The 24162-nt window shown below is 40.1% G+C and overlaps 2 protein-coding genes across 2 annotated transcripts in view; one reads left to right on the top strand and one right to left on the bottom strand.

The window, feature by feature from the left end:
* The window catches only part of tle2c (TLE family member 2, transcriptional corepressor c), a 37160-nt gene extending 23746 nt beyond the window's left edge, over nucleotides 1-13414 (top strand). Inside the window, exons 11-15 of the mRNA XM_079612824.1 lie at nucleotides 202-354; nucleotides 2593-2703; nucleotides 2881-3167; nucleotides 5707-6472; nucleotides 12684-13414. Coding sequence (XP_079468950.1) covers nucleotides 202-354; nucleotides 2593-2703 — 264 coding nt within the window. The 3' untranslated portion in view covers nucleotides 2881-3167; nucleotides 5707-6472; nucleotides 12684-13414. The remainder of the gene's footprint in view (nucleotides 1-201; nucleotides 355-2592; nucleotides 2704-2880; nucleotides 3168-5706; nucleotides 6473-12683) is intronic.
* Nucleotides 13415-17651: 4237 nt separating this feature from the next.
* Nucleotides 17652-24162, bottom strand: part of plpp2a (phospholipid phosphatase 2a) — a 35487-nt gene continuing 28976 nt past the window's right edge. Inside the window, exons 5-6 of the mRNA XM_079612833.1 lie at nucleotides 21741-21917; nucleotides 17652-20628 (exon numbers count right to left, since the gene is read on the bottom strand). Coding sequence (XP_079468959.1) covers nucleotides 20479-20628; nucleotides 21741-21917 — 327 coding nt within the window. The 3' untranslated portion in view covers nucleotides 17652-20478. The remainder of the gene's footprint in view (nucleotides 20629-21740; nucleotides 21918-24162) is intronic.

The following is a 24162-nucleotide window of genomic DNA, read 5'->3' as shown; positions in this document are numbered from 1 at the left end:
CATTTCTGCACATAAATTGTCCTGCATCATTTGTCTGTTTAAGCTTTAAATGATACTATGTCAATAAAATCCCATTAAAGGAGGCACCCGAGTCATATCTAGATGACTTTCGCGTGAGCCAACAGTTCTGTTGCTTTTGTTTGAGGTAGCGTGATGCGATTTGACGCTTGTGATGACATCTCGTAGTGTCTGTGTTTGCAGAAAAGTGTGTCACCCGCTGGAGTCTCTCCCAGGTCGACCGAAGGGAACGGGCTGAACATCTCTCCGGTCCTCCGGAAGAACCCGTCCCGGGACGCCTCTTCTTCACCTCGATCTCAGCCGCGCTCACCTGGACTCTGCAAGAGCCCCACTCAGGTACTGGATCATGAGGAATCGTCTCATGCTAACACCCAGCATTTAATAATAATCATTTGGTACATTTATATAGCGCTTTTCTGGGTATTCAAAGCGCTTTACATGGAGGGGAGGGGGAGGGGGGATCTCCTCAACCACCTCAACCACCCATTTCCCACACGATAGGGTCTGAAGTGTTTGATGTTGAACTAGCTCCTCTTCATGTAAATTATAGTTTTTCAAGCATATCTAGGGCCCTGTGAAAATGCAAATTTCCTGCGGAATGGAATTTGGCTAAATTGTAATAAATAAATCAAAAGTAGAGCCATACACTTAATCAAAGTGCGATGTGGACTAGTGACTGTGAATATTAAAGGGATAGTTAGTTCACTTATTACTCATTAATTACTGACCCTCATGTCGTCCAAACCCGTAAGACTTTTGTTCATCTTCAGAACACAAATGAAGATGTTTTTGATGAAATCTGAGTGATTTCTGTTCCTCCATTGACAGCTACGCAACTACCACTTTAACGCTTCAAAAAGTTCATAAAGAGATCATAAAAATAATCCAAATGAATTGAGCGGTTTAGTTGATATTTTTCTGAAGAGACGCGATCGCTTTATATGATGAACAGATTGAATTTAGGCTTTAAACTGACCCTTTAAACCACAAAAAGATTGCTTTTAAAATCTGAAGTGAGTATGTCCTTCATGTCTACGTATGTGTGTATTAGAGGATGGATACTCGACCCGAGCCCGACGGGACACGCCGGTACCCAACTGACCGGGCTCGGACAAATATTTAGAAAAGATGTTCGGGTTCGGGTCGGGCTCGGTCACATTAGCGCTATAAGGCATTGAACATTTTAAATTTAAATCAGCTTATTATGTAGGTAGCCAATGTGCCTGATGCTTTCACTTGATGCAAAGTTTGTTTTTGTGATTAAAATACATGTAAAATATTACCATAACATCCGTCTTTCTGTGTGCGGAAATTTGTTTATGTAGCCGTGACAACGAAATGCGCGCCTGTGTTAAGTGCGCTTGTTGCTCCGTGCGCGCTGACACACTCATCTGTTGACATTTCCGAATGCCTTCCTACAGCGGGCTTTCCACACAAACAAACGTACATGTGTCATTAGTATGAGAAAAAATGGGATTTTAACTGTCGGGCTCGGACATAAATATATTTATGCCTGTCGGGCTCGGGTCAGGTTCAGTTACTGCTCTGTCGGACGCGGGCCGGGCTTGGACAGAAAAATTCGTCCCGATCCGCACTCTAGTGTGTATGAGTGGTGCACTACACATCATCAAGCACGCGTGACGCTCGCTGTGTTTTCAGCCTCTGCCGTCTCACTCTGAGGACATGAACGCATGAACTTCAGCTCCAGAGCCGCTTCATTTCATTTGAGAAAAACTATTGTCAAATACACACAGAAACTCAAAGGTCTTCACAACAACCCGGCAAAATAAAAGTTCGGTTTAACTTATAAAAAGACAGAAATGTTTGACTATTATGTTGAATGTACTTCTCAAAGTAATAATAATAAATAACAAAACTTATTTTTTTAAGGAATGTCACACACTATCACAATTTGTCGTTTTAATTTGAAATGCATTTGTTGTGCAGCACTTTGTTTGCCAAAATATTGTAAGTAATTGCTCAAATTTAATTTAATTACATTTTAAAAGATTAATTAAATTGTTATGCAAGTTTTATGCATTCATTTGATTACCTCTTTTTTGGATAATAAATTTGCATTAAATCATGAAACACTGAATCCAGAAAAATGTAAACAGACAACACAGAATTTTCTGGGGGAAAAAACTTTAATAGTTATTAATGTAACTTTTTTTTTCTTTTTTTTTAAGTTGTATGAATTCCCTTGATTATACATTATATTTGATTAATATAGTTTAATCAAATCATTAAAAACTTTGGAAAACATGGAATTTGGAAAAAAATAAAAATACATTTTTGAAACAGCAAAACATGTTTCATAGGGTCCTATTTTTGCTAAATTTGTTAATCGTTTTTTTACATTGTTCAAATGTTGTGAATCCAATTGATTAGATTTCCTTTTTGATTAATACATTTATTAAGATGTAATCCAGAAAAAGGAAAACAGAAAACGCTGAATTTTGAAAAAAAATAAAACATATTTTTATAGGGCCCTACATATTTTCTAATGTTTGTTCTTCTAAAATAAACAGTAAAGAGAAATTTGTGGTTCAGCTCTTTTACTCTGTGTTTCAGGAGAAAGTGAGATCTCCTTCTCCTTCAGCGTCCCATGAATCACTCTCTCCTGGCTCTCCTGCACCCCTGTCCTCCTCTGCCCGCGGCCCGTCTCCCGTTCTCAAACACTAGGTGAGTCCTGACTCATGCGTTTCCCGCTCACAGTAAACGTGGGCGGCAGGGGGACGGTTTTCCACTCGGCTGTGATCTCATCTCTCTCTCAGCTCCAAATGTTTTTTTTCCAATTGCTGCAATTCATTTTTAGTGATGAATCTTTATATACACCTTGACATCTGGTTTCCCTCACAGGACCCACTCCTTCCCATGGAGTGAGACTAGTGAAAGACAGCCGCTACACCCCTCCCCAGCCCGCCCTTCCCAGAATGCACGGGGCCAGTCCCAGAATGCACTGGGTCGGCCCCTGAACGCTCGGGCCTGGGCATCAGGTGCCTTGTCAGAAGCCCTTCATCCGTCCTCGTGGCCCTCGAGCCGAACTCTGAGCGAACCACATCTGTGCTTTCACACGCCGGGCGTAATCAGCCAATCAGCTGTCTGACAGCTCTGTCAGCCAATTAGAAAGCAAGCTGAATATTCTGGTGAGCAGCCACTCAAACTTCACAATTACAAACTATATATATATATATATATATATATAAAACCTTAATATATATTCAGCCTATGTGTGTATAGTATATATTACTAATCTTTTTATTTATTTCAAATATATATATATTTTTTTTAGAATTGTTTTACTTTTATTTAATATTATAGATTTTTTTTTTTTTTTGTACATATAATTTTAATAATATATACTTTGATGCATTTAAAAATGTAAAACTTTTTAGCATTTTTTTTTATTTGCCCAACAATTTACAACAAAAATGTAAAAAATGTTTTACATTTTATAAATCGTATTATTACTAATCTTTTTTTTATTTCAAATATTTTTTTATTTTATTTTTTACTTTTATTTAATATAATATACTTATAGATTCATTTTTTTACGTATATTTTTTATAATATACTTTTTTGAGGCATTTCAGAATTTAAAACTCAAACTTTTTTTAATGTATTGTCTCCAATAACTCATAAAAAAAATCATAATTATCTTTTTCTATTAAATATATTGTTTATATTACCAACTATGGTAAATATAAATGAAAATGTTGTTACAAAGATTTTTTTAAACAAAGTATTTAATAAAACACTTAAAGTTGAAATTCTTAAAGTTACCAGCAATATAATTTATGAAATATAGTACATTTTTACAAACCATTTGCACACCTTTATACTGTTGTAATGAGACAAAAAAAAAATTGAGTAAAGTAAAAATTCATTGAGAATTTTTTTTTTGGGGGGCGGGGATCTAATCCATCATGAATTGATGGGATCAATATATATTACTCTTTAATCAAATATTGAAAAGCCAAAATTCTTTTAAAAAAGTGACCAATTTCAGTCAATTTTGATTAAATGCTAATTTTAATTTGGTTGTTATTATGAAATAGAATATAATGCATTGGCTATATGAGCCAAATAATCACTTCAAGAAAATTGCTTCTTAAAAAATATGTTTACGATTTTAGAAAGCACGATAACTGTAAAATACTGCAGAAAATCAAATCGCATAAATCCATCCAGAATCAAAAGAGTGTAATCTAAAGTGCACAATAACTTAAAGGTCCCATGACATGGGGTTATTATATTATTTTATAATGTTTCCTGGGTTGCCCTTATAATGTTAGTATGTTTTTTAGATAGAAAATAGTCATAATTTAGAAACAAAAGGCATTTTTCCTAGCCCAGTTTTAGCCTCTGATTTGAACGCTCTGTTTGAAGGGGCGTGTCTGTGTGAGACTTCAGTGTAACCGGCCACTGCTGTGATTGGCTGACATGCTTGCATATGAAATAGCTACTTATTACATGTGAAACTCTCTCGAATACTTTTTTCCTACAGTTATTATACGTTTTTACTATTACAGCTATCGAGATTAACAAATCGTCAGAAGTTTTTAAAGTATTTAGATCTATTCCCATCACATAAAATGTTGCCGTGATGTCCATTGCGCAAGCAGATGACAGTCTGTTGTTGATCGCGAGAATGAAGATCTTATCATTGCAACGCAGTTTCTGCACTCTCTCTGCTTTCACCAATGCAAACACGAGGATGTAAATAACGTTACAGTAAGAGCGATCATGTGCAGTGTAACATGCGTCATTGATTTCATAACGAGTTTGGCAAGTGTCCAGATAAACTCGATCGCGCTGTGTCCATGAGAAAATGAGCTAGGAAGTATAGGAACGCGTGCGCGCGATTCCTACAAAGATTGTTCTTTGATCGCTTTCTGTATATAATTTATTCACAATTTAAATACGATTATTTTCATCCTACTAAAAGAAACGATGTGAAGTTTATATTTTAGTCACTGGCTTGACTTACTGAGGCATAAACAGTATTGAACGATTTGAGAGAAAGATTACCTGTCTGAACTTGAACAATTACACATCAGAAAGTGTTGCTCGGCTCGATCGATTTTTTTTCAGACGTTCGTCGAAGCCACCTCTATGACCCAAGTTGAGGAAACAGTCGTCGGTGAAATGTTTGCCGCAGACATGCAAAACTTTGGGGCGTTGTGTCGGCGCATTTCCAGAGAAAATGAAATGAATCCACTGGTTCTTCTGGGGCTTGGATGAAGGAACTAAAAAAAGGCTTCGGTGTTCATTTGTACATCCAATTATTGAGCAATTATTATGCTTCGCTCGCTCAAAAGCCATGATATCTCCCGTGGACAAACTAAAATCGCGCGCACGCGTTCCTTCTTCCTAGCTCATTTTCTCATGCGGGAAATATTCTCTGGGCGGGCAAAGCAGAGAAAGGGGAGGTAACATTTCCTCCGTATGACGTCATACGGAGGAGATTCAAGATCAGCCCGATTGAGCTTCCACTTTCTCAAAGGCAGAGAAAGATAGCAAAAGCTCGATTTACACCGATTGAAATTTCTAGAAATTTGGGGACCATATAAAGGCTAGGGGGACTCATATTAATGTTAAAAAACCTCAAAAAGTGAAAATTTCATGTCATGGGACCTTTAAGATAATATTCTGTTGTGTAATCCTCCTGTGCTTTTCTTGCAGCGTGACAGGCATATGGAGTCAAGATACGAATTTCTCCGTATCATCTCCCACACTGAAATGGACTGAGATGCTTTTACTGCCAATTTTCTCAAAACGAGTTCAAAAACAAAGACATGGAAACTTCTAGACAAGTGGACATTAAGGTGTTCCTGTTTTACCACCATTTCACCCCCCCCCCCCACAAGCTTTTAACTGTCAGTAAAGGGTTCAAAACACCCTAAAGTCATTGCATTGTTTCCCCTGACTTTAATAAAACTGTCATTTTGAGTGAATATAGCATTAGTTTCACACAGTATTCAAAGATGAATAATGCTGTTTTTTCTTGTAATATACCAGCTTCTTAAAACTCACTTTATGACACTGAACTAAGCAATAAGGTTTGTGAGGCTGTGCTGTATTGTGAATATAACCATGGTTCAAGGATGTTGTTAGTGTGTTCATATTCACAATACAGCACGACACCGAGTGCCTTATTGCTTTATAAAATTGGATAATTAACATGTAATAAAGAAATATTATGGACACAAAGTTATTAAAATATCATTTTATTAAACAAATGCATTTGTGTCATCCTTCCACTGGAAAATCAATGATATTTTTTAACCCTTATTTAAATGTAACAGGACATTTCAGACTTTGCATTTTAAAGAAAACCTATTATGCTTTTTCACATTTTCAGCTTTCTTTAGTGTGTAATGTTGCTGTTTGAGCATGAAAAAGGTCTGCAAAGTTAGAAAGTTAGAGTTCTCTTACGTAGAGTTCTCTCGTACTGCGTCGAAGAACGCTACGGGAAAGATATTTCTTTGTCGAGATTGAAGCCAAAAATTAATCCTTAATTTTGTAATATTGTAAAACGCTTTTCTGAAGCATACAACCTAGGCGGAGCAATACAGCTCACCCATTGGCTGCTCTGCCAGAAAAGCACAGCCTATGCGAGGCCAGGACGCTGACCAATGAGGGCGCTTCGCGCCCTTCTGCGTCACCTCCCGCCCAAACAGGCGTGGCCTAGGCCTATAAATACGAGCATAGCTGTCTAACACGCCGATTTTCTAAAATTCACGAAGCTGCACGCATAGTTGGATTGGATTCGAGCCGCCACAGCCGTTTGGATACAAGCACCTCAGCAGGACGAGCCCTTACCTGAAGCCGCTGGTCATCGCCGCCTTCAGCCGCCGTTCCCTGCTGCGCTTCTCCGGCGTGGAATATCCTTTACATTATGTGTGTGTGTTTTGTGTGTGTGTTCACCGTCGCGTCACACAGTTTTTCCACACTAAAAGAGCCGAGCGTCTTTTTCAAGATGTCTCGCACCTCCTGTGGCTCGTGTAGAGCCACGCTCAGCGACGGGGACCACGTGCTTGTGTTTCCTGCCTGTGAGTATCACGCAGCGTCAGCTCTCGTCGATGGCGGCTGCCATCACTGTGATTTGATGCCTACGGTGACTCTGCGGACTCGCCTGGCGTTCATTTACTGAAGCTGCACCTTTTCCGCCCGCTGTAGTGCCGCGCCGTGAAAAGCGCCGTGCTCAGCGGAGCCCGGAACCTCCCTTCACCACGAGGTGCTCGCCGCTGCTGCCGCTAGCTTCTCCGCCCGCTTCGCTCGACTCTCTGACCGACGGACAAGGGCCGCTGTGTGCCGCCGCGTCCGTCATGGATGAGGAAAATGAAGCCGTGTCTGTGAAGGACAACTGCTGTTCTCTCCTCGCTTCGGATAGCGAGGGATGGGCGAGCTCCGAGGATCTCCCCTCCCCCGCCGCTCGTGAGCGTCGACGGAGAAAGACCAGCATCGATGCGCTTACCGGCTGGATGGCTGCTTTTCTGCAGAGGAACGTACGTTACCGTCCTCACGACCCGCGCCTTTTTCTTCCTGAATTCACGAAGAAATCGCGGAGTCCCGGAAAGCCCCGTTTTCAGCCAGGATGCGCATTTCTGCTTCGAGGAAAGCTACAGTGTTAAAATCCCGCCGCGGCCGGATTTCACTAAAATGTCTCGCTCGCACAGTCCCAACATTCGCGACCGTGCCAGTGTATTTTGCAGTCACCAAATCGGCATCAATGCCCGTTTGCCTGCACACAGACGCCGTTTTCACGACGCCCCAGGTAAATCTGAAAATGTATTTACTGGTGTCCCGGCCACGGCCGATGGTGTAATGTGTGTATCCGTAATGCCCACGACCTAGTGCCCATTCGTACACACAAGCACAGCCCTACACAATACAGGGCTTGCACACATAAAATCGACTCATGTCGGTTGTGCAATACATGTAAGTTAGTGAACGTGCCCGCTTTTCAGTGCCCACAATCACTACACACTGCATGTCCCGTGGTTTCTGTAAAAACGAAACGAATGCACGGTCAGTCGGTTCTGATAGACAGTACTCTCTGTGCTACACGGTGTCCCGGCCACAGCCGATGATGTAATGTGTGTATCCGTAATGCCCACGACCTAGTGCCCATTCGTACACACAAGCACAGCCCTACACATACAGGGCTTGCACACATAAATCGACTCATTTCGATTGTGCATTATATGTAGTGAGCGTGCCCGTTTTCAAGCGCCCACAATCACTACAAGCTACATGTCACACGGTTTCTATGAAACGAAACCAATGCACGGTCAGTCAGTTCTAATAGACAGTACTTCCCAGTGCTATAAATGTACCCGCGTTCACGCACCCACATTTATTCTCAAACATGCCGAGCCGTACGGGGCTCGCACCGCGCGCTCTCTCTTTCAGCTGAGAGAGCTGAGAGCGCGCGCGGGCTGCCCGCTCGATTAAGCGCGCCCCCGCATCACGCTGCAATGGCGCCCATGTTACAGCACACGACTGCTCTCGTGTCGCCGCCATTTCGCGACCAGAGCCCGGTTTTTCAACCCGTGCAAGCACAGCCCCGTTCAACACAGGGTTTGCACACATAAAATCGGCTCACACCGATTGTGCTTTACGTGTAGTGAGCGTGCCCACTGTCCAGTGCCCACAACCACTACACACTGCACGTTCCGCGGTTTCTGTAAAAACGAAACTAACGAACGGTCAGTCAGTACACAAACACAGTGTCCCCGGTGTTATAAATGTGCCCGCCACCAAGCGCCCACGTTTATTCACAAACATAACGAGCCCCGTAGGGCTCGCCCCGCGTGCTCTCTCTCAACTCAGAGAGTCGAGCGCGCGCGGGACGCATACTGTGTTAAACATGTCCCCCGCCTCAGACGCCACGGCGTCCATGTCACAGCACATGGTTGCTCTCGTGTCGCCGCCATTTCGCGACCAGAGCCCAGATTACATTCAACCCCTAGTCACACGTGCAGATGCATGGGAAGGACTACCCGGGGTTTCAGAATGGGTGCTAGAGACTATAAAAGAGGCTATTCGCTACAGTTTTATCGACGCCCTCCCCGTTTCACGGGAAAAGTCGAAACCACGGTAAAAACAGAAGTAGCACATCTACTTCGAGCCGAAATAGCGAAGCTATTGAGCAAAGGGGCCATAGAGCCTTTATCTCAAGCTCAGAGCGAAGGGGGCCTGTACAGCAGATATTTCCCGGTACCGAAGAAAGACGGGGGTCTCAGACCCATTTTAGATCTAAGGCGTCTGAACAAAACGCTTGCAAAGCGGAAGTTCAGAATGCTCACGACCAGAAGTATCCTCGCGCAAATTCGCCGAGGAGACTGGTTTATGGCAATAGATCTGAAAGACGCGTATTTTCACATACAAATTGCGTCACGTCACAGGCGATTTTTGAGATTCGCCTTCGAGGGCCGGGCATATCAGTACACAGTCCTGCCATTCGGCCTATCCCTAGCACCTCGTACATTTACAGTGTGCATGGACGCGGCGCTGGCACCCCTGAGACTCCGGGGCGTTCGAATTCTGAACTATTTGGACGATTGGCTAATTCTGGCTCAATCGCCGTCAGAACTCGCTCACCACAAGACACTAATACTCGATCACCTCGGGTGCTTAGGTCTGAGAGTCAATTGGGAGAAAAGTTCACTGTTTCCCAGTCAAAGGATCTCCTTTTTAGGACTGGATCTGAACTCACTGTCTATGACAGCACAGCTGTCATCACAGCGCAGGCGAAATACCCTGCAAATGGCGAAATCCTTCCTCAGCGGCCACATAGTGCCACTCAGGAGATTTCAGAAAATGCTGGACCTCATGGCCTCAGCCTCAACAGTGCTGCAGTTGGGCCTGCTGCGCATGCGCCCACTACAGTTCTGGTTGAGAGCGCGCGTACCGCGCCGAGCATGGCTACACGGTCGCTATCGCCTCAAGGTCACTCAGGAATGCATTTCAGCCCTGACACCATGGAGAGCGTCAGACTGGTACCGGTCAGGTGTAAGCCTGGGGACTTCCTCGAGCCTGAAGGTGGTGTCCACGGACGCGTCCACCTCAGGCTGGGGAGCACTGCTCGACGGCAGTCCGCTCTTTGGCCAGTGGTCAGAGCGAGCCGAACTACCGCACATAAACTGCCTGGAATGATGGCAGTGGACTTTGCGCTGAGGCGCTTCTGTCCCCGGATAAAAGGACACCACGTCCTGGTCCGCTCGGACAACATGTCGGTAGTAGCCTACATAAACCGCCAGGGTGGCGTGAGATCCCGGAACCTATTCAGGTTAGCGGAACGCATACTGGTGTGGGCCCAGCACAACCTGCGCTCGTTAAGAGCAATGCACGTGCCAGGCCACTTGAACGTAGGCCCGGACAGACTCTCACGGAACAACGTTCCCACGGGAGAGTGGTCCCTACACACACAGACAGTGCGTCTGCTGTGGAAAACGTTCGGCAGAGCGGAAATAGACCTGTTTGCAAACCAGGAAAACGCTCATTGCCCAGAATTCTTTTCGAAGAGCGCGAACGCGCTGGCCAGAGTCTGGCCCCGCCGCCCGCTCTATGCTTTTCCTCCTGTCTCACTCCTGCCTCAAGTGCTGGAGCGTATCAAGGAGAGCGGATGCTCAGTACTGCTAGTTGCTCCATTCTGGACGAATCAGACCTGGTTCCCAGCTTTGATGCGACTGAAAAGTACTGCCCCGTGGCCGATTCCAGTGAGGAGAGACCTCCTCTCACAGGCCAAGGGCTTGATTCTGCATCCTCACCCCGAGCTTTGGTCCCTACACGTATGGGCCATAAACGGGTACCCGCTAACCTCCCAAGAGGAGTGTTAGACACGATCGAACAAGCTAGGGCTCCGTCTACTAGACGGCTCTACGCTTCCAAATGGTCAGTGTTCTCTGGATGGTGTTCAGATCAAGGTCTGTCACCACTTCAGTGTGGAGAACCGGAGATTCTCTCCTTCTTGCAAGAGCTATTGGATAAGGGAAGAACCCCATCCACGCTCAAAGTCTATGTGGCTGCCATATCAGCGTTCGTTAATCCAACGCTTGGCCATTCACTGGGCAGAAACGACCTGGTGGTCCGTTTCCTTAGAGGAGCCAGGAGGTTAAACCCTCCAAGGCCTCCTTCAGTCCCCGTTTGGGACCTTTCTACAGTGTTGAACGCTATGAAAGGGGCCCCTTTCGAGCCTATTCACTCAGTTGACATGAAACACCTGTCTCTCAAGACCGTGTTTCTTTTGGCTCTCGCTTCAGTGAAGCGTGTGGGAGACTTGCAAGCGCTCTCAGTGAGAGCTTCTTGTATGGAGTTCGGGCCAAACGACTCTATAGTCGTATTGAAACCGAAACATGGGTACGTGCCTAAGTCCCTCAACACACCGTTCAGGGCTCAGGTCATCTCCCTGTCGGCCCTGCCGGCCTCAGAGGACGGAAATAGCTCCCTTTGCCCGGTCAGGGCATTAAGAGCTTACGTGTCCCGCTCCGCTGTTTTTCGACAGACGGAGCAGCTCTTCGTTTCGTTCAGCGGGCGCTCCAAGGGACGAGCCGCAACGAAACAGAGTCTGTCTCGATGGGTAGTGGACGCCATTGCGCTAGCCTACGCATCTAGAGGCTTGGAATGCCCTTTGGGCATCAGAGCACATTCCACGAGAGGCATGGCCTCTTCATGGGCTTGGTATAGCGGAATCTCGTTACATGATATCTGTATGGCGGCAGGCTGGGCCTCCCCGTCTACATTTATTAGGTTCTATAACCTAGAGGTTCCTGCGTTGCAGGCTAAACTGCTCTCGGTCTAGAAGACTATGTATAAGTGTTCCTGCCCCGCACTGCGGCCCAGGTCACTTCAATGGTAATATGTACAAGTGCTCCTGCCCCGCGCTGCGGCCCAGGTCACTTCAATGTCTAATATGTATAAGTGTTCCTGCCCCGCGCTGCGGCCCAGGTCACTTCAATGTTTAAGCATCACTCACTGACAATGTGTCCCATGAGCATGCTATTACCCTTCATATATATCTATATTTACATATATATGCTATTATGCCTTAAGAGGCACTACTATAAGGGATGATGCTATTTTAGCCGCTCTCCCTATACTTCTTGGGGTAGGCGCTTGTATACCAGGGCGCGCGCGCCCTTAGGTGTCTGTGTCGATCCAAGAACACGCACGGCGGTTTGCATAGGGTTCCCGTAGCGTTCTTCGACGCAGTACGAGAGAACTCTACGTAAGAGAACGTACTCGGTTACTAACGTAACCTCGGTTCTCTCTAGGAGAGGGAACGAGTACTGCGTCTCATGCCGTGCGTGTCCACGCTGCGTCGCTTCATTGACGAAAATCGGCGTGTTAGACAGCTATGCTCGTATTTATAGGCCTAGGCCACGCCTGTTTGGGCGGGAGGTGACACAGAAGGGCGCGAAGCGCCCTCATTGGTCAGCGTCCTGGCCTCGCATAGGCTGTGCTTTTCTGGCAGAGCAGCCAATGGGTGAGCTGTATTGCTCCGCCTAGGTTGTATGCTTCAGAAAAGCGTTTTACAATATTACAAAATTAAGGATTAATTTTTGGCTTCAATCTCGACAAAGAAATATCTTTCCCGTAGCGTTCTTCGACGCAGTACTCGTTCCCTCTCCTAGAGAGAACCGAGGTTACGTTAGTAACCGAGTACGTTTTCTTCCGTGAACGAACACGTCACAATATTCCTCATTTAAATAATTCATAAGCAGAATAAAGGGGCGGGGCCTGGTTGAGTTAGTTAGTCTACATTAATTCGGATACACTTAACAACATTTTCATTTCAAAACGCTTTCTGTCCACACTAGCGTTTTCCAAAAGTTTCACATCCGCGCTGAAACGTCGGAAAACGCTAAATTAACCTTATTGAGGATGTGAAAAACGTAAACGCTTTCTTAGATTATACGGAACAGACATAATAAAGTTCTCATGCTATTCTTCTAGCAGGATCATTTTATTTAGCAACATATCTCACCATTCACTAATGCGGCCAGCACTCAGCATTATATGTTCGGTCTAAAACGCAACTGCTCTCGTGTTTTGCCGCAGGACAGCAAATGCGAGTGAATTTTCTGATCTTTTAGGACTCTGATATGAAAAGAGTACAAATAAATATTTTTAAGCAACAGTGTGAAAGTTGAATAACAGGCACAATACCGGTATATATATAGACATCTATCAGTACAATATGAGCCACATGACTAAAAATGCCTTGTTTTCGAATACCTCCGTTATCACAGTCCTCACTACCTGTGAAGGATCCCTTTACCACTCTACAGATAAAGCGTTGTCGGGGTAATTTCGGTTTCGCGTATCTACCCCGAACTTCCCGAAGTGATAAAATTATGTTTCAAAATGTTAAGGGCAGACAAGTAGTTTGTTAAGGCTTGGTTTGTAGGGAATTACAAACCTGCGCACAGATATTCAAATGCGCATAAACTAGAATTAATTCTTGATGCGCACGTGAGCGCCATCAGTGTTTCTCACAGGTTCGCGTTTAAAGTGTAGAGAGAACGGTGTCGTCTTAGCGGCTTCTAATTTAACTAATAATCTTTGCGACAGAAGTGAATCCATCAAAACTAACTTTAGCTGGAAAATATATTTATTCAAGAACCGCTATTAAAGGGATATGTTCACTTTAAAATGAAAATTCTGTCATCATACACTGTAAAAAATAAAACATAGATTTTATTTATATTTAATTAATTAAAATGAGGCAACAGATTACAAGCAATATTATTAATTAAATTTAACAAATTAGAATTGAGTAATAATTAATCAAATTAATTCCTTAAATGTTAACCATTTAAAATGAGTAAAATTTACAAAATATATGTTATTGCCAACATTGAAGACACCTGATGTTAACAAGCAGAATCACTGAAGGAGAAAACCATAATTAAAGTCACCATTATGGAGATCAGTGTGTGTTTTAGTTGGGCTCTTCACCCTTAAATTATTAACTTTAAGTTTTGTTTGGCTGCTGTACATGAGTTATAACAGCCAGATGAACAAATAGAAACGTTGATCTGATGGTGTCGGTTGTGTTTCATAATTTCACAATCATTTGACTTGAATCACTGATCTCATGTAGAGTCCAATTTATGAGTTAAATTTATTTTATCAATTCCAGCTGCATAATATTATTATCCTTTTCAATGAAATCCAAATGATCACATCAATAATAATAGAAAATATATGTGTTTTTTTTTTTTTTGCGCACACAGACATCATGATTTAGCGTATGAATCTCAGCAATGGTGACAACCTCTGATCATAAGCTCATTATTTATTCATGCAGCAATACATGATGGGAGCCATGAATGAGTTTTGATTGGTGCAAACCAGAATGCACTGCAACATGCTTTATAAATGTCACCATTGTTGAGATGCACAGTCTGATTCATAATGTCTGTTTTTTTTTGTACAATAGGAACTTTTTACAAATTATTTGGATTACATTGTAAAAGTTTAAAATATTATGGTGTACAAGGCCAGTACTTCTATAGTTAATAAAGTTAACTTAAGTCACAAATTGGACTCCATATGAGATCAGTGATTCAGGTCAAATGATTGTGAAATCATAATTATGTTAAAACACAACCAACACCATCAGATCTCCGTTTGTTCATCTGGCTGTTATAATTCTCGTACAGCAGCCAAACAAAAACTTAAAGTTAATAATTTAAGGGTGAAGAGCCCAACTAAAACACACACTCATCTCCATAATGGTGACTTTAATTATGGTTTTCTCCTTCAGTGATTCTGCTTGTTAACATCAGGTGTCTTCAATGTTGGCAATAACATATATTTTGTAAATTTTACTCATTTTAAATGGTTAACATTTAAGGAATTAATTTGATTAATTATTACTCAATTCTAATTTGTTAAATTTAATTAATAATATTGCTTGTAATCTGTTGCCTCATTTTTATTAATTAAATATAAATAAAATCTATGTTTTATTTTTTACAGTGTATACTCACCCTCAAGTTGTTTCAAACCTGTATGAATTTCTTTCTTCTGCTGAACACAAAGGAAGATATTTTGAAAAATGTCAGTAACAAAACAGTTACCAGGTCCCATTGACTTCCATAGTATTTTTTTTTCCTACTATGTAAGTTAATGGGACCTGGTAACTGTTTTGTTACTGACATTTTTCAAAATATCTTCCTTTGTGTTCAGCAGAAGAAAGAAATTCATACAGGTTTGAAACAACTTGAGGGTGAGTATATGATGACAGAATTTTCATTTTAAAGTGAACATATCCCTTTAAGACAAAACAACTCTGTTACCTAAAATTATCTGTTAATTAGGCCTACTGTAAAGCCGCTTTGAAACAATCTACATTGTTAAAAGCTCTATATAGCCTAAATGAAGATGAATTGACTACAACGCGAAAACTGCATTTTCAAATGTATTCACTTGGGAGTGTGTTTTCAAAATCGCCGGATCAGTGTGGACGGAAGGCCAAACCGGAGAGCTAAAGATGTGTTTTCAACTTATTAGTGCGGACAATGCCCTCGAAGTTGAAACTCATGGTTATGGAAAGAGACAGGACTTATCCAAAAACATGTTTGAATCTGTTAACCAATCACAACACACTAGTCCAGCCAACCAATCAGAGCACAGTGTGATTTTTCAGAAGGAGGGGCTTCATAGAGACAACCAGGAGCATTACTGACAGACTGGGAAGAGAGGAACCGCAACAATGTCAAATTTGAACATTCAAACATGAAAACATATTCTAGAAGAGCCCAAAAACTAAATCAAGACTTTGTAAAAGGGCATAATCTGGCCTCTTTATAGGACACATGCGTCCAGTCGGTTCATGTAGTGCTTGATTTAAACACTAGGTTGTGCTATAATCAAACAAATCAGTCCGATCAGGTTTACACTTGATATTGTTTGCTACATGTGGAACTGGTTATGGGATCTTTACCCCCCAGACAAATATAATGGATTGACTATCTTTTCCAAAAATGCTATTGACACAAATTGTGAAAAACAAATCAATTAAACACGTGAAAGCTGGTGTTGCTCAGTTGAGGTCAAACACTGATAGATTTAGTGCTTCTAAAATCAGTTCACAGATGAGCAAATGTTTTGGATGAAGTGGCCAAACAGTCTTATCTGACTGATGTAAGACAGCAACATGAAATATCGCCGGTCAAACGCAGGTCACACAGCCCTGAATGCTTTGAGAATGAAGCATGGAAACATTTTGGGTCGTGTCCTCATACTGATTCTTGAATATCGGACAGAAGTGCAAAATTAAAGGTTTATGTATCACATGACTGTTCGTGTTCTGGATAAAGACGTTAACATTTGCATTTTGGTAGAACCTTCTTCAATTTTCTCAAGTTGTTCTTGTCAATCACTTGATGTGTCAACAATAGACGTCCAAACAAATATTCACGGAGAAATCAAGCATTTCATTTGCTAGAGTTTTCGGCTTGTGCTTCTGTATTACAAAAGAGACATTTTGTTTTTCTGGTATTATAGATATTGACAGGGTTATCTTAAAATGAGGGCCAATATATACACGTTTTTCAGGATGAAGACTGTGATTTAATTTTTTTTTTATTTATTTTTTTTATAAATCACGATTTCGGTGGATTGTGAAATAACATTTCCCACAATAATAGAAAATAAAAGTAATATTTTATAATTTTAGTTCTATAAATATTCAGAAAACAAGACTAGATCTTAAAAGTCTAAAACTAAAGTGAAGTAGACAAATTATTTCTGCTAATGCAATTTGTGTTTGTGTGTGTGTGTGTGTGTGGTTCTGAGGACAGTTGGTATTAGGGATACTAAGTGACAACGACACAATTTTGAAGTTCATTTCAAAGTGGAAATCTTGCTTTTTTTTTGTACAAAAAACAATGTGGGGTGTTTTGTCCCATTTGTCAAGAATCAGTGTGCTGGGCGGAACAACACCTTTTGTTGTATCACATGACCTGTAAATAAAGCGTCTTGCAGGATGTCACGTGTCCACGACACAATGAATGACAGGCAGACCTATTCATAGACGCAACATGAAAGAGGATTTTAAACATACACATTACAATGAACACTTTGCCTCGAGGACATTAAATGTGAATTCGGCGTTTGTTAGAAGTTTCAAGAGAAACATGCAGTTACTGAAGCTGAGGGGAAGTCAACAGATGCCTTCGCTGTCCTTGAGCACGAACCTGATGAAAACCAGCTGGATTTATCTGTGACACACTCGGCTGGGTAAATTCCCATGATTCCCTTGTACAATCATGCGTTAGATAAGGACACTTTTTTTGGCTGAACGGCATCTGACTGAATTTCACAAAAGTTCATCCAATCAAAGACACATGCAAAAATATAAAATCAAACATATGTTAACATATGAGTTTGATTGTTTAATGTTAGTGATTTAAACAAACCCTTAGCACTAAGTGTAAGCAGGAGTAATATTGATGTTTGGCCAAGCAAACCGATAACATGGACATTAACATATAGTGTTACCAACTGATAAGATAAAAGTATTAAAGACATAGGCTATGCAGTGCGAACTTTGAGCAGTTTTTAAAACTTTTCACAAGTTTCTGTTTTGAGCTCTTGCATTTACAGAAAGATGATGACCAACTTTTTATTTTATTTTGAACGTTGTAGGTATAAACAAATATAAAACATACCAAGAAAATAAAAATTATATGTGCAACATTCATATGCTATACAATCAAAACTTCTTATAAAGATAATTGGTTCAGATACACATTTTTTTTTAGCTCTAAGCATAAGTGGTTTACAATTATTCATTTTCAGGAAAATAATAAAAAGTTCAGTAGCTTTAATTTAACTTTAATTTGACTTTTTTTTTGGTTTTGACATGCACTCTATACTGTGTTCATGAACATTTGTTTATATGCTCTCATGTACTAGCTATTTTATTACACGTCCAACCAATTTTGAAAACAACAATGCATTATTCTTATCTACACTGTTCAAATGTTTGGGGTCAAAATGTTTTTTATATATATATTTTTTTAATCCAGCAAGGATGCATTAAATTGGTCAAACGTGACAGTAAATACATTTATAATATTACAAAAGGTTTATATTTCAAATAAATGCTGTACTTTTGAACTTTCTATTTATCAAAAAAAAAAAAAAAAAATACAAATCACGGTTTCCATAAAAAATATGAAGCGGCACAACGGTTTTCAACATTGATCATAATAATAAATGTTGATATTGAGCAGCAAATGATCATATTAGAATGATTTCTGAAGGATCATGTGACACTGAAGACTTTGATGCTGAAAATTCAGCTTTGGATCACAGGAATACATTACATTTTACCATAGGCTATATTCACATAAAAACAGTCGTTTAATTTTTTTAATTTTAAGAGTTTTTACTGTATTTTTGATCAAATAAATGCCGCCTTGGTGAGCATAAGTTCTTTCAAAAACATTAGAAAATCTTACTGACCCCAAACTTATACACAGTGTATTATGCACAAACTTACAACAATCCTGCAAAAACACTCAACATTGCTCTGGGACAATAAACTAAACAATAGTTGCATTTTACATATGTATAGGCAAAAGTGTAAACATGAGTCACAATTTTCTTCACATTCACAGTGTAAGTCACTATGAGCTCAGTCCTCATGTATTTTAAGGCTGTCTGGTTTTTGTTGACTAAACCAGAGTCACAGAGAGTCTCTGTTCCACATAGAAGAAAAAAGAGGGACACATCATTTATATTCACTAAATATAGAGTCCATAACAAATTGCAGCATTAGAAGCTCACAGTAGACAGCAGGTTCTGTTGTACAGGGTTTATGTGATTGATTGTCAACAACTTTAAAAAAACAAAACAAAACAAAAAAACAGGTAAGGGGACGAAAAAATTGTTTAAATAAAATAGGAATTGTTTTTTCTTCTATAAATAACATAGGTGAGATAAAAGGTTAAAAAAAACAACCAATTTTTAACCATTATTAATAACATGCCAGAAGCATATAGACATCTATGGTGGAAACATTCAGCATGATGATGCACAACATGGCACATTGTCAGTTTGTTTTGTTTTTGGGTAGCCCCGCCCCTTAGTGGAACCCCATTGGTTTAGAATCTGCGTAGCTTTATGATTGGCTGTGATTTTAACACTAGACTACGAGCAGCGTAATCTAACTTTACACATGGTTAGGATGTCGTGATAATGTTCAGAGACCGACGGCTGTTAATATACAGTTAATATTTTTGTTTCCTATTGTGGACAGGTTGGTTAGTAAGATTAATTTCCAAAAAAAAAAAAAATATATATATATATATACATACACATACACACACGTGCCTCGGTTAGCTAGTGGTACTAATTATAAACGGCGTCCTTATGAGAGACAGCGAGATCGACACGAGATTCCAGAGTTGTCATGGATAAAGGCTTTAGTAAATTAAACATTAAAATAAAGTAGTATTTTATGAAAATTAATCATGCTATGCAGATCTGTCTGGATATAACACCAAATTGTTGTGGTTATAAAAGGCTATAAAGTCCCTAAACCTACCGCCACAGGAAAACATTTCTTTACATCAAAAAATAAAGTCACTATAATCCCGTTATATATATATCATATGTATATGAAGACTTCAGATGCAAAAGCCTCTAAGTCCGTAACGTTAGACATTTTTCTTTAATTAAAATTTTTTATCAGGCTCCTTTGTTTCTAAAGTACCGACATATCTGAGGCTTGCATTTGGTGAGTTTGAAGTGAAAATATTTGATGAACGTATTAGCCAACTATGTGCGGAGAGCAATTCACTCAATATCATTCTCATTTTTGACATAGGTGGCTTTTAGAGGCTTTTGCATTGGAGGTCTTCATATCTAATTACCAATGTGAGAAAGAGCTTTTTTGGCATCTGTTCCATGTTCATACTTCTCTTCCTGGATTTCTTACTTAGGGAACCACAAACTCTTGTCTTCTGATGACTTAGAAAAGTTCACTTTCTTTCCCATGCCGAAAGAATCGCTTCCAACAGCAGAAGTACATTTAGTCAGTAAATGTCAACCGGTGGTTTTGAGGTTGTCACGGAAACGACAAGTTCCCCTCGAAAAAGTTCGTCTTTGTGCTCCGATACAATAAAGTCCCTCAGGGTTCATTAGATGTCAGGCGATCTGTGCACTTGGCGTATATGAGCGTGCACAAAACAAAAAGCGGTATAAACACGGTCAGCCGTCTGTAGAGGAGTATAAAATCGAATATTCAGTGTTAGTTCATGCATTCACTTGCTCTCTCTGAAATGTGAGTGTTGTCCTGTGGAAGAGAGCGCGGTCAGTGCCAGTGTACAGTGTGTGTGCAGCAGCAGCGTGTGTGTGGCTGTCTGTACGAGACGTGGTGCAGCATCCAGTGGTTTCTGTGTGTCTGCCCTCACAGGTCAAAGGTCAGGCTCATGCAGGCCTGCTGTAGGGGTAAATATTGTTCCTGTCCGTGTCTGCGATCTGAAGGCTGGGTTTGCGTTCGCTGTCTTCGTTTTCAGCGTTTTCCACATCCTGGCAGCGGGGCGGGCGCTCTTTGAAGAAGTCGGAGACGTATCGCACCTGTGACGGAGAGGAGAAACACTTAATGCAACTTGCAAAATAGACCATTAGTTCATAATCCACTCTAAATCAAAAAAAGAAGTGATATATACACTGCTGTTCAAAAGTGTGGGATCGGTAAGATTTTTTATGTTTTTAAAAAAAGTATCTTATGCTCACCAAGGCTACATTTATTTGATTAAAACAACAGCAACAACAAAAACAGTAATATTGTTACATTCTGTATTTTAATATATTTTAAAATGTGATTTATTCCTGTGAAGCTGAATTTTCAGCATCATTACTCCAGTCTTCAGTGTCACATGATCCTTCAGAAATCATTTGATTTGATGCTCAAAAAATTCATTTTTATTATTATCAATCTTGAAAACAGTTTATTTTATCCCTATGGCTGCTGAAAAAAATAACATGCTTTCTGCTTTCTGTTTTTACGACCATTAACAGAATTTTTCAAGATTTTTTATGTTTTTAAAAAAAGTATCTTATGCTCACCAAGGTTGCATTTATTTTATTTTATTTTAACAAAAACAAAACAACAAAAAAACAGTAATATTGTTAAATATTATGACAATTTAAAATAACTGTTTTTTTATTTTATTTGAATATATTTTAAAATGTAATTTATTCCTGGGAAGCTGAATTTTCCGCATCATTACTCCAGTCTTCAGTGTCACATGATCCTTCAGAAATCACTCTAATATGATGATTTGCTGCTCAAAAAAACATCTATTATTATTACCAATCTTGAAAACAGTTTATTTTATCCCTATGGCTGCTGAAAAAATTAGCATGCTTTCTGCTTTCTGTTTTTATGACCATTAACCATTACATTTGATTAAAATTACTGTAATATAGAACAGGAAAAAAACAAAAACAAAAACATTCTAATTAAGTGAAAAATTAATTTCACCAATTTTTTTTTTAATAGCATAAATCTAAGCTACTGAAGATTGAGGGAGAGTATTTAAATGGATTTAATTATCATGAAAATGCAAACAAATCCAAGTGGTTCTACAACATGACATTTTCCTTATGCAAATTATAATTTCATATTTTTTTCTTTTAATTTTGAGGTGAAATATGAGCTGGTTTGATGAGATTACTCCACTCACCGTGAGGACTGCGATCAGCGCCCCTTGCAGAAGACCCACGACCACGTCGCTCCAGTGGTGTTTGTAGTCAGACACACGTGTGTATCCCACATAAATGGCAAAGGCCACCAGGAAGAACTGAATTGTGGGCCGGAGGAGGCGGGCCCACTTGGATGCCATACGTGCCTGGACATACAGCTACACAGGATGAGGAAAAACAACGACAGATTACACAATATTTTAAAAGAGGATATGGGAAGAAAAATGGAAAATCAACCTTGTGCATTCAGAAGCAGGAAACGTCATGTAAAAAGTATTTAAAAGTTATGGGAAAGCAAGTTGTCTGAATGTGACTTGGCAGCATCTTAACTACAGACACGTCGGAACATGAGCGAAGCAACCAGAGAAGTGTTTAAGTGTTTTTTAATTCACCCTCATGTCGCCCCAAACTCGTGTGACTTTCTCTCTTCGGTGGAACACAAAACGAGAAATTCTGAAGAATATTCATGCAAAAAAAAAAAAAAAAAAGCCATGCAGGTGTGAGGATGAGTAAATGATGTCAAGTCATCTTCATTTATATAGCGCTTTTAACAATGTAGATTGTTTCAAAGCAGCTTTATAGAGATAAACGTATAATTTTAGGTACAGTGCTATGCATAAGTTTAGACACCCATGCTAAAGTTGCCTAAAAAGAGGAATAAAAAATCATCTTTTGGAAATTTATCTTAATGCCTTAATTTAAAAAATGAGGAAAACTCCAACCTTTAAGGACACCAATTTTCTTTGTGAATGAATAATGTATCGTAAAAAAATAAATGTTCTTCCTTAAAATACAGGGTGCATAAGTTTGGACACCCCTATGTTAAATTCCCATAGAGGCTGACAGATTTTTATTTTTAAAGGCCAGTTACTTCATGGATCCAGGATACTCTGCATCCTGATAAAGTTCCCTTGGCCTTTGGAATTAAAATAGCCCCACATCATCACATAACCTTCACCACACCTAGAGATTGGCATGGGGTACTTTCCATAAGATCATATCTCAATGCAAATTAAACCAGCTTTTAAGCTAACTGAAATAAAACCATGCCAATCTCTAGGTACGGTGAAGAGTGTGTGATGAGGTGGGGATATTTTAATTCCAAAGGCCAAGGGAACTTTATCAGGATGCATAGTATCCTGGATCCATGAAATAACTGGCCTCTAAAAATAAAAATCTGCCTGCCTCTATGGGAATTTAACATAGGGGTGTCCAAACTTATGCACCCTGTATTTTAAGGAAGAACATTTATTTTTTTAAGATACATTATTCATTCACAAAGAAAATTGGTGTCCTTAAAGGTTGGAGTTTTCCTCATTTTTTAAATTAAGGCATTAAGATAAATTTCCAAAAGATGATTTTTTATTCCTCTTTTTAGGCAACTTTAGCATGGGTGTCTAAACTTATGCATAGCACTGTAACAGATTGTTTGGGCTTTATAGTGGTTCTTGAATAAAGCTATTTTCCAGTTAAAGCTAAAGTTTTGATTGGTTCACTTCCGTCGAAGTGATCATTTGTTATTAAATTAGGGGCCGCTAGACGACACCGTTCTCTCTACACAGACTTTAAACGCGAACCTGTGAGAAACACTGATGGCGCTCACGTGCGCATCAATAATTAATTCTATAGTTATGTGCGTTTGAATATATATGCGCAGATTTGTAATTCCCTGCAAACCAAGCCTATACAAACTACTTGTCTAAAAATACGCGAGCCGAATTTCCCCACAAATTGTAAGAACATAAAGAGGACCTATTGTGCTTTTTTACATTTTCAGCTGCATGTCTTTAGCGTGTAATGTTGCTTTTTGAGCATGAAAAAAGGTCTGCCAAGATACAAAGCACAAAGTCACTACAAAGCGAGTTATTCTCTATATCAGTGTCACTGTTTCTGAACTCCCTGAAACGCCTCCATTGTAGTCTCGAGTTTTCTTCCGGGAACGAACGTCACTATATTCCTCATTTAAATAAATAATACGTATAATAAAGGGATGGGGTCTGATTAAGTTAGTTAGAAGTGTGTAGAAAGTCGCAGTTATGGAAGTTAGGGGGCGGGACTTTTCCTAAACATGCTCGAAGCGGTTGACCAATCACGAAACACTGGTCCAGCCGACCAATCACAGCACAGTGTGCTTTTCAGAAGGAGGGGCTTCATAGCGACAGGAACTAAACGATTGGGAAGAGAGGTGCCAAATACATGAAAAATAATGTTTTTTTGAACATTCAAATATGAAAACATATTCTAGTAGGCCCCAAACAACAATAGGTCCCTTTAAGCATGGCATACTATCTTGATTTAAAGCTTGAGATGTTCGAGGTCATAGTTTGTTATCTCTATCATGTTTCCTGTTGCTCTGAGAGTGTCTCTTTTATCTGTCTACACAAGTCTTCTGTGTCAGCATGA

This window comes from Phoxinus phoxinus (genome assembly GCF_949152265.1).
Source record: "Phoxinus phoxinus genome assembly, chromosome: 5".
Taxonomy (NCBI): Eukaryota; Metazoa; Chordata; class Actinopteri; order Cypriniformes; family Leuciscidae; genus Phoxinus; species Phoxinus phoxinus.
This window is presented reverse-complemented; position numbering and strand designations above follow the sequence as displayed.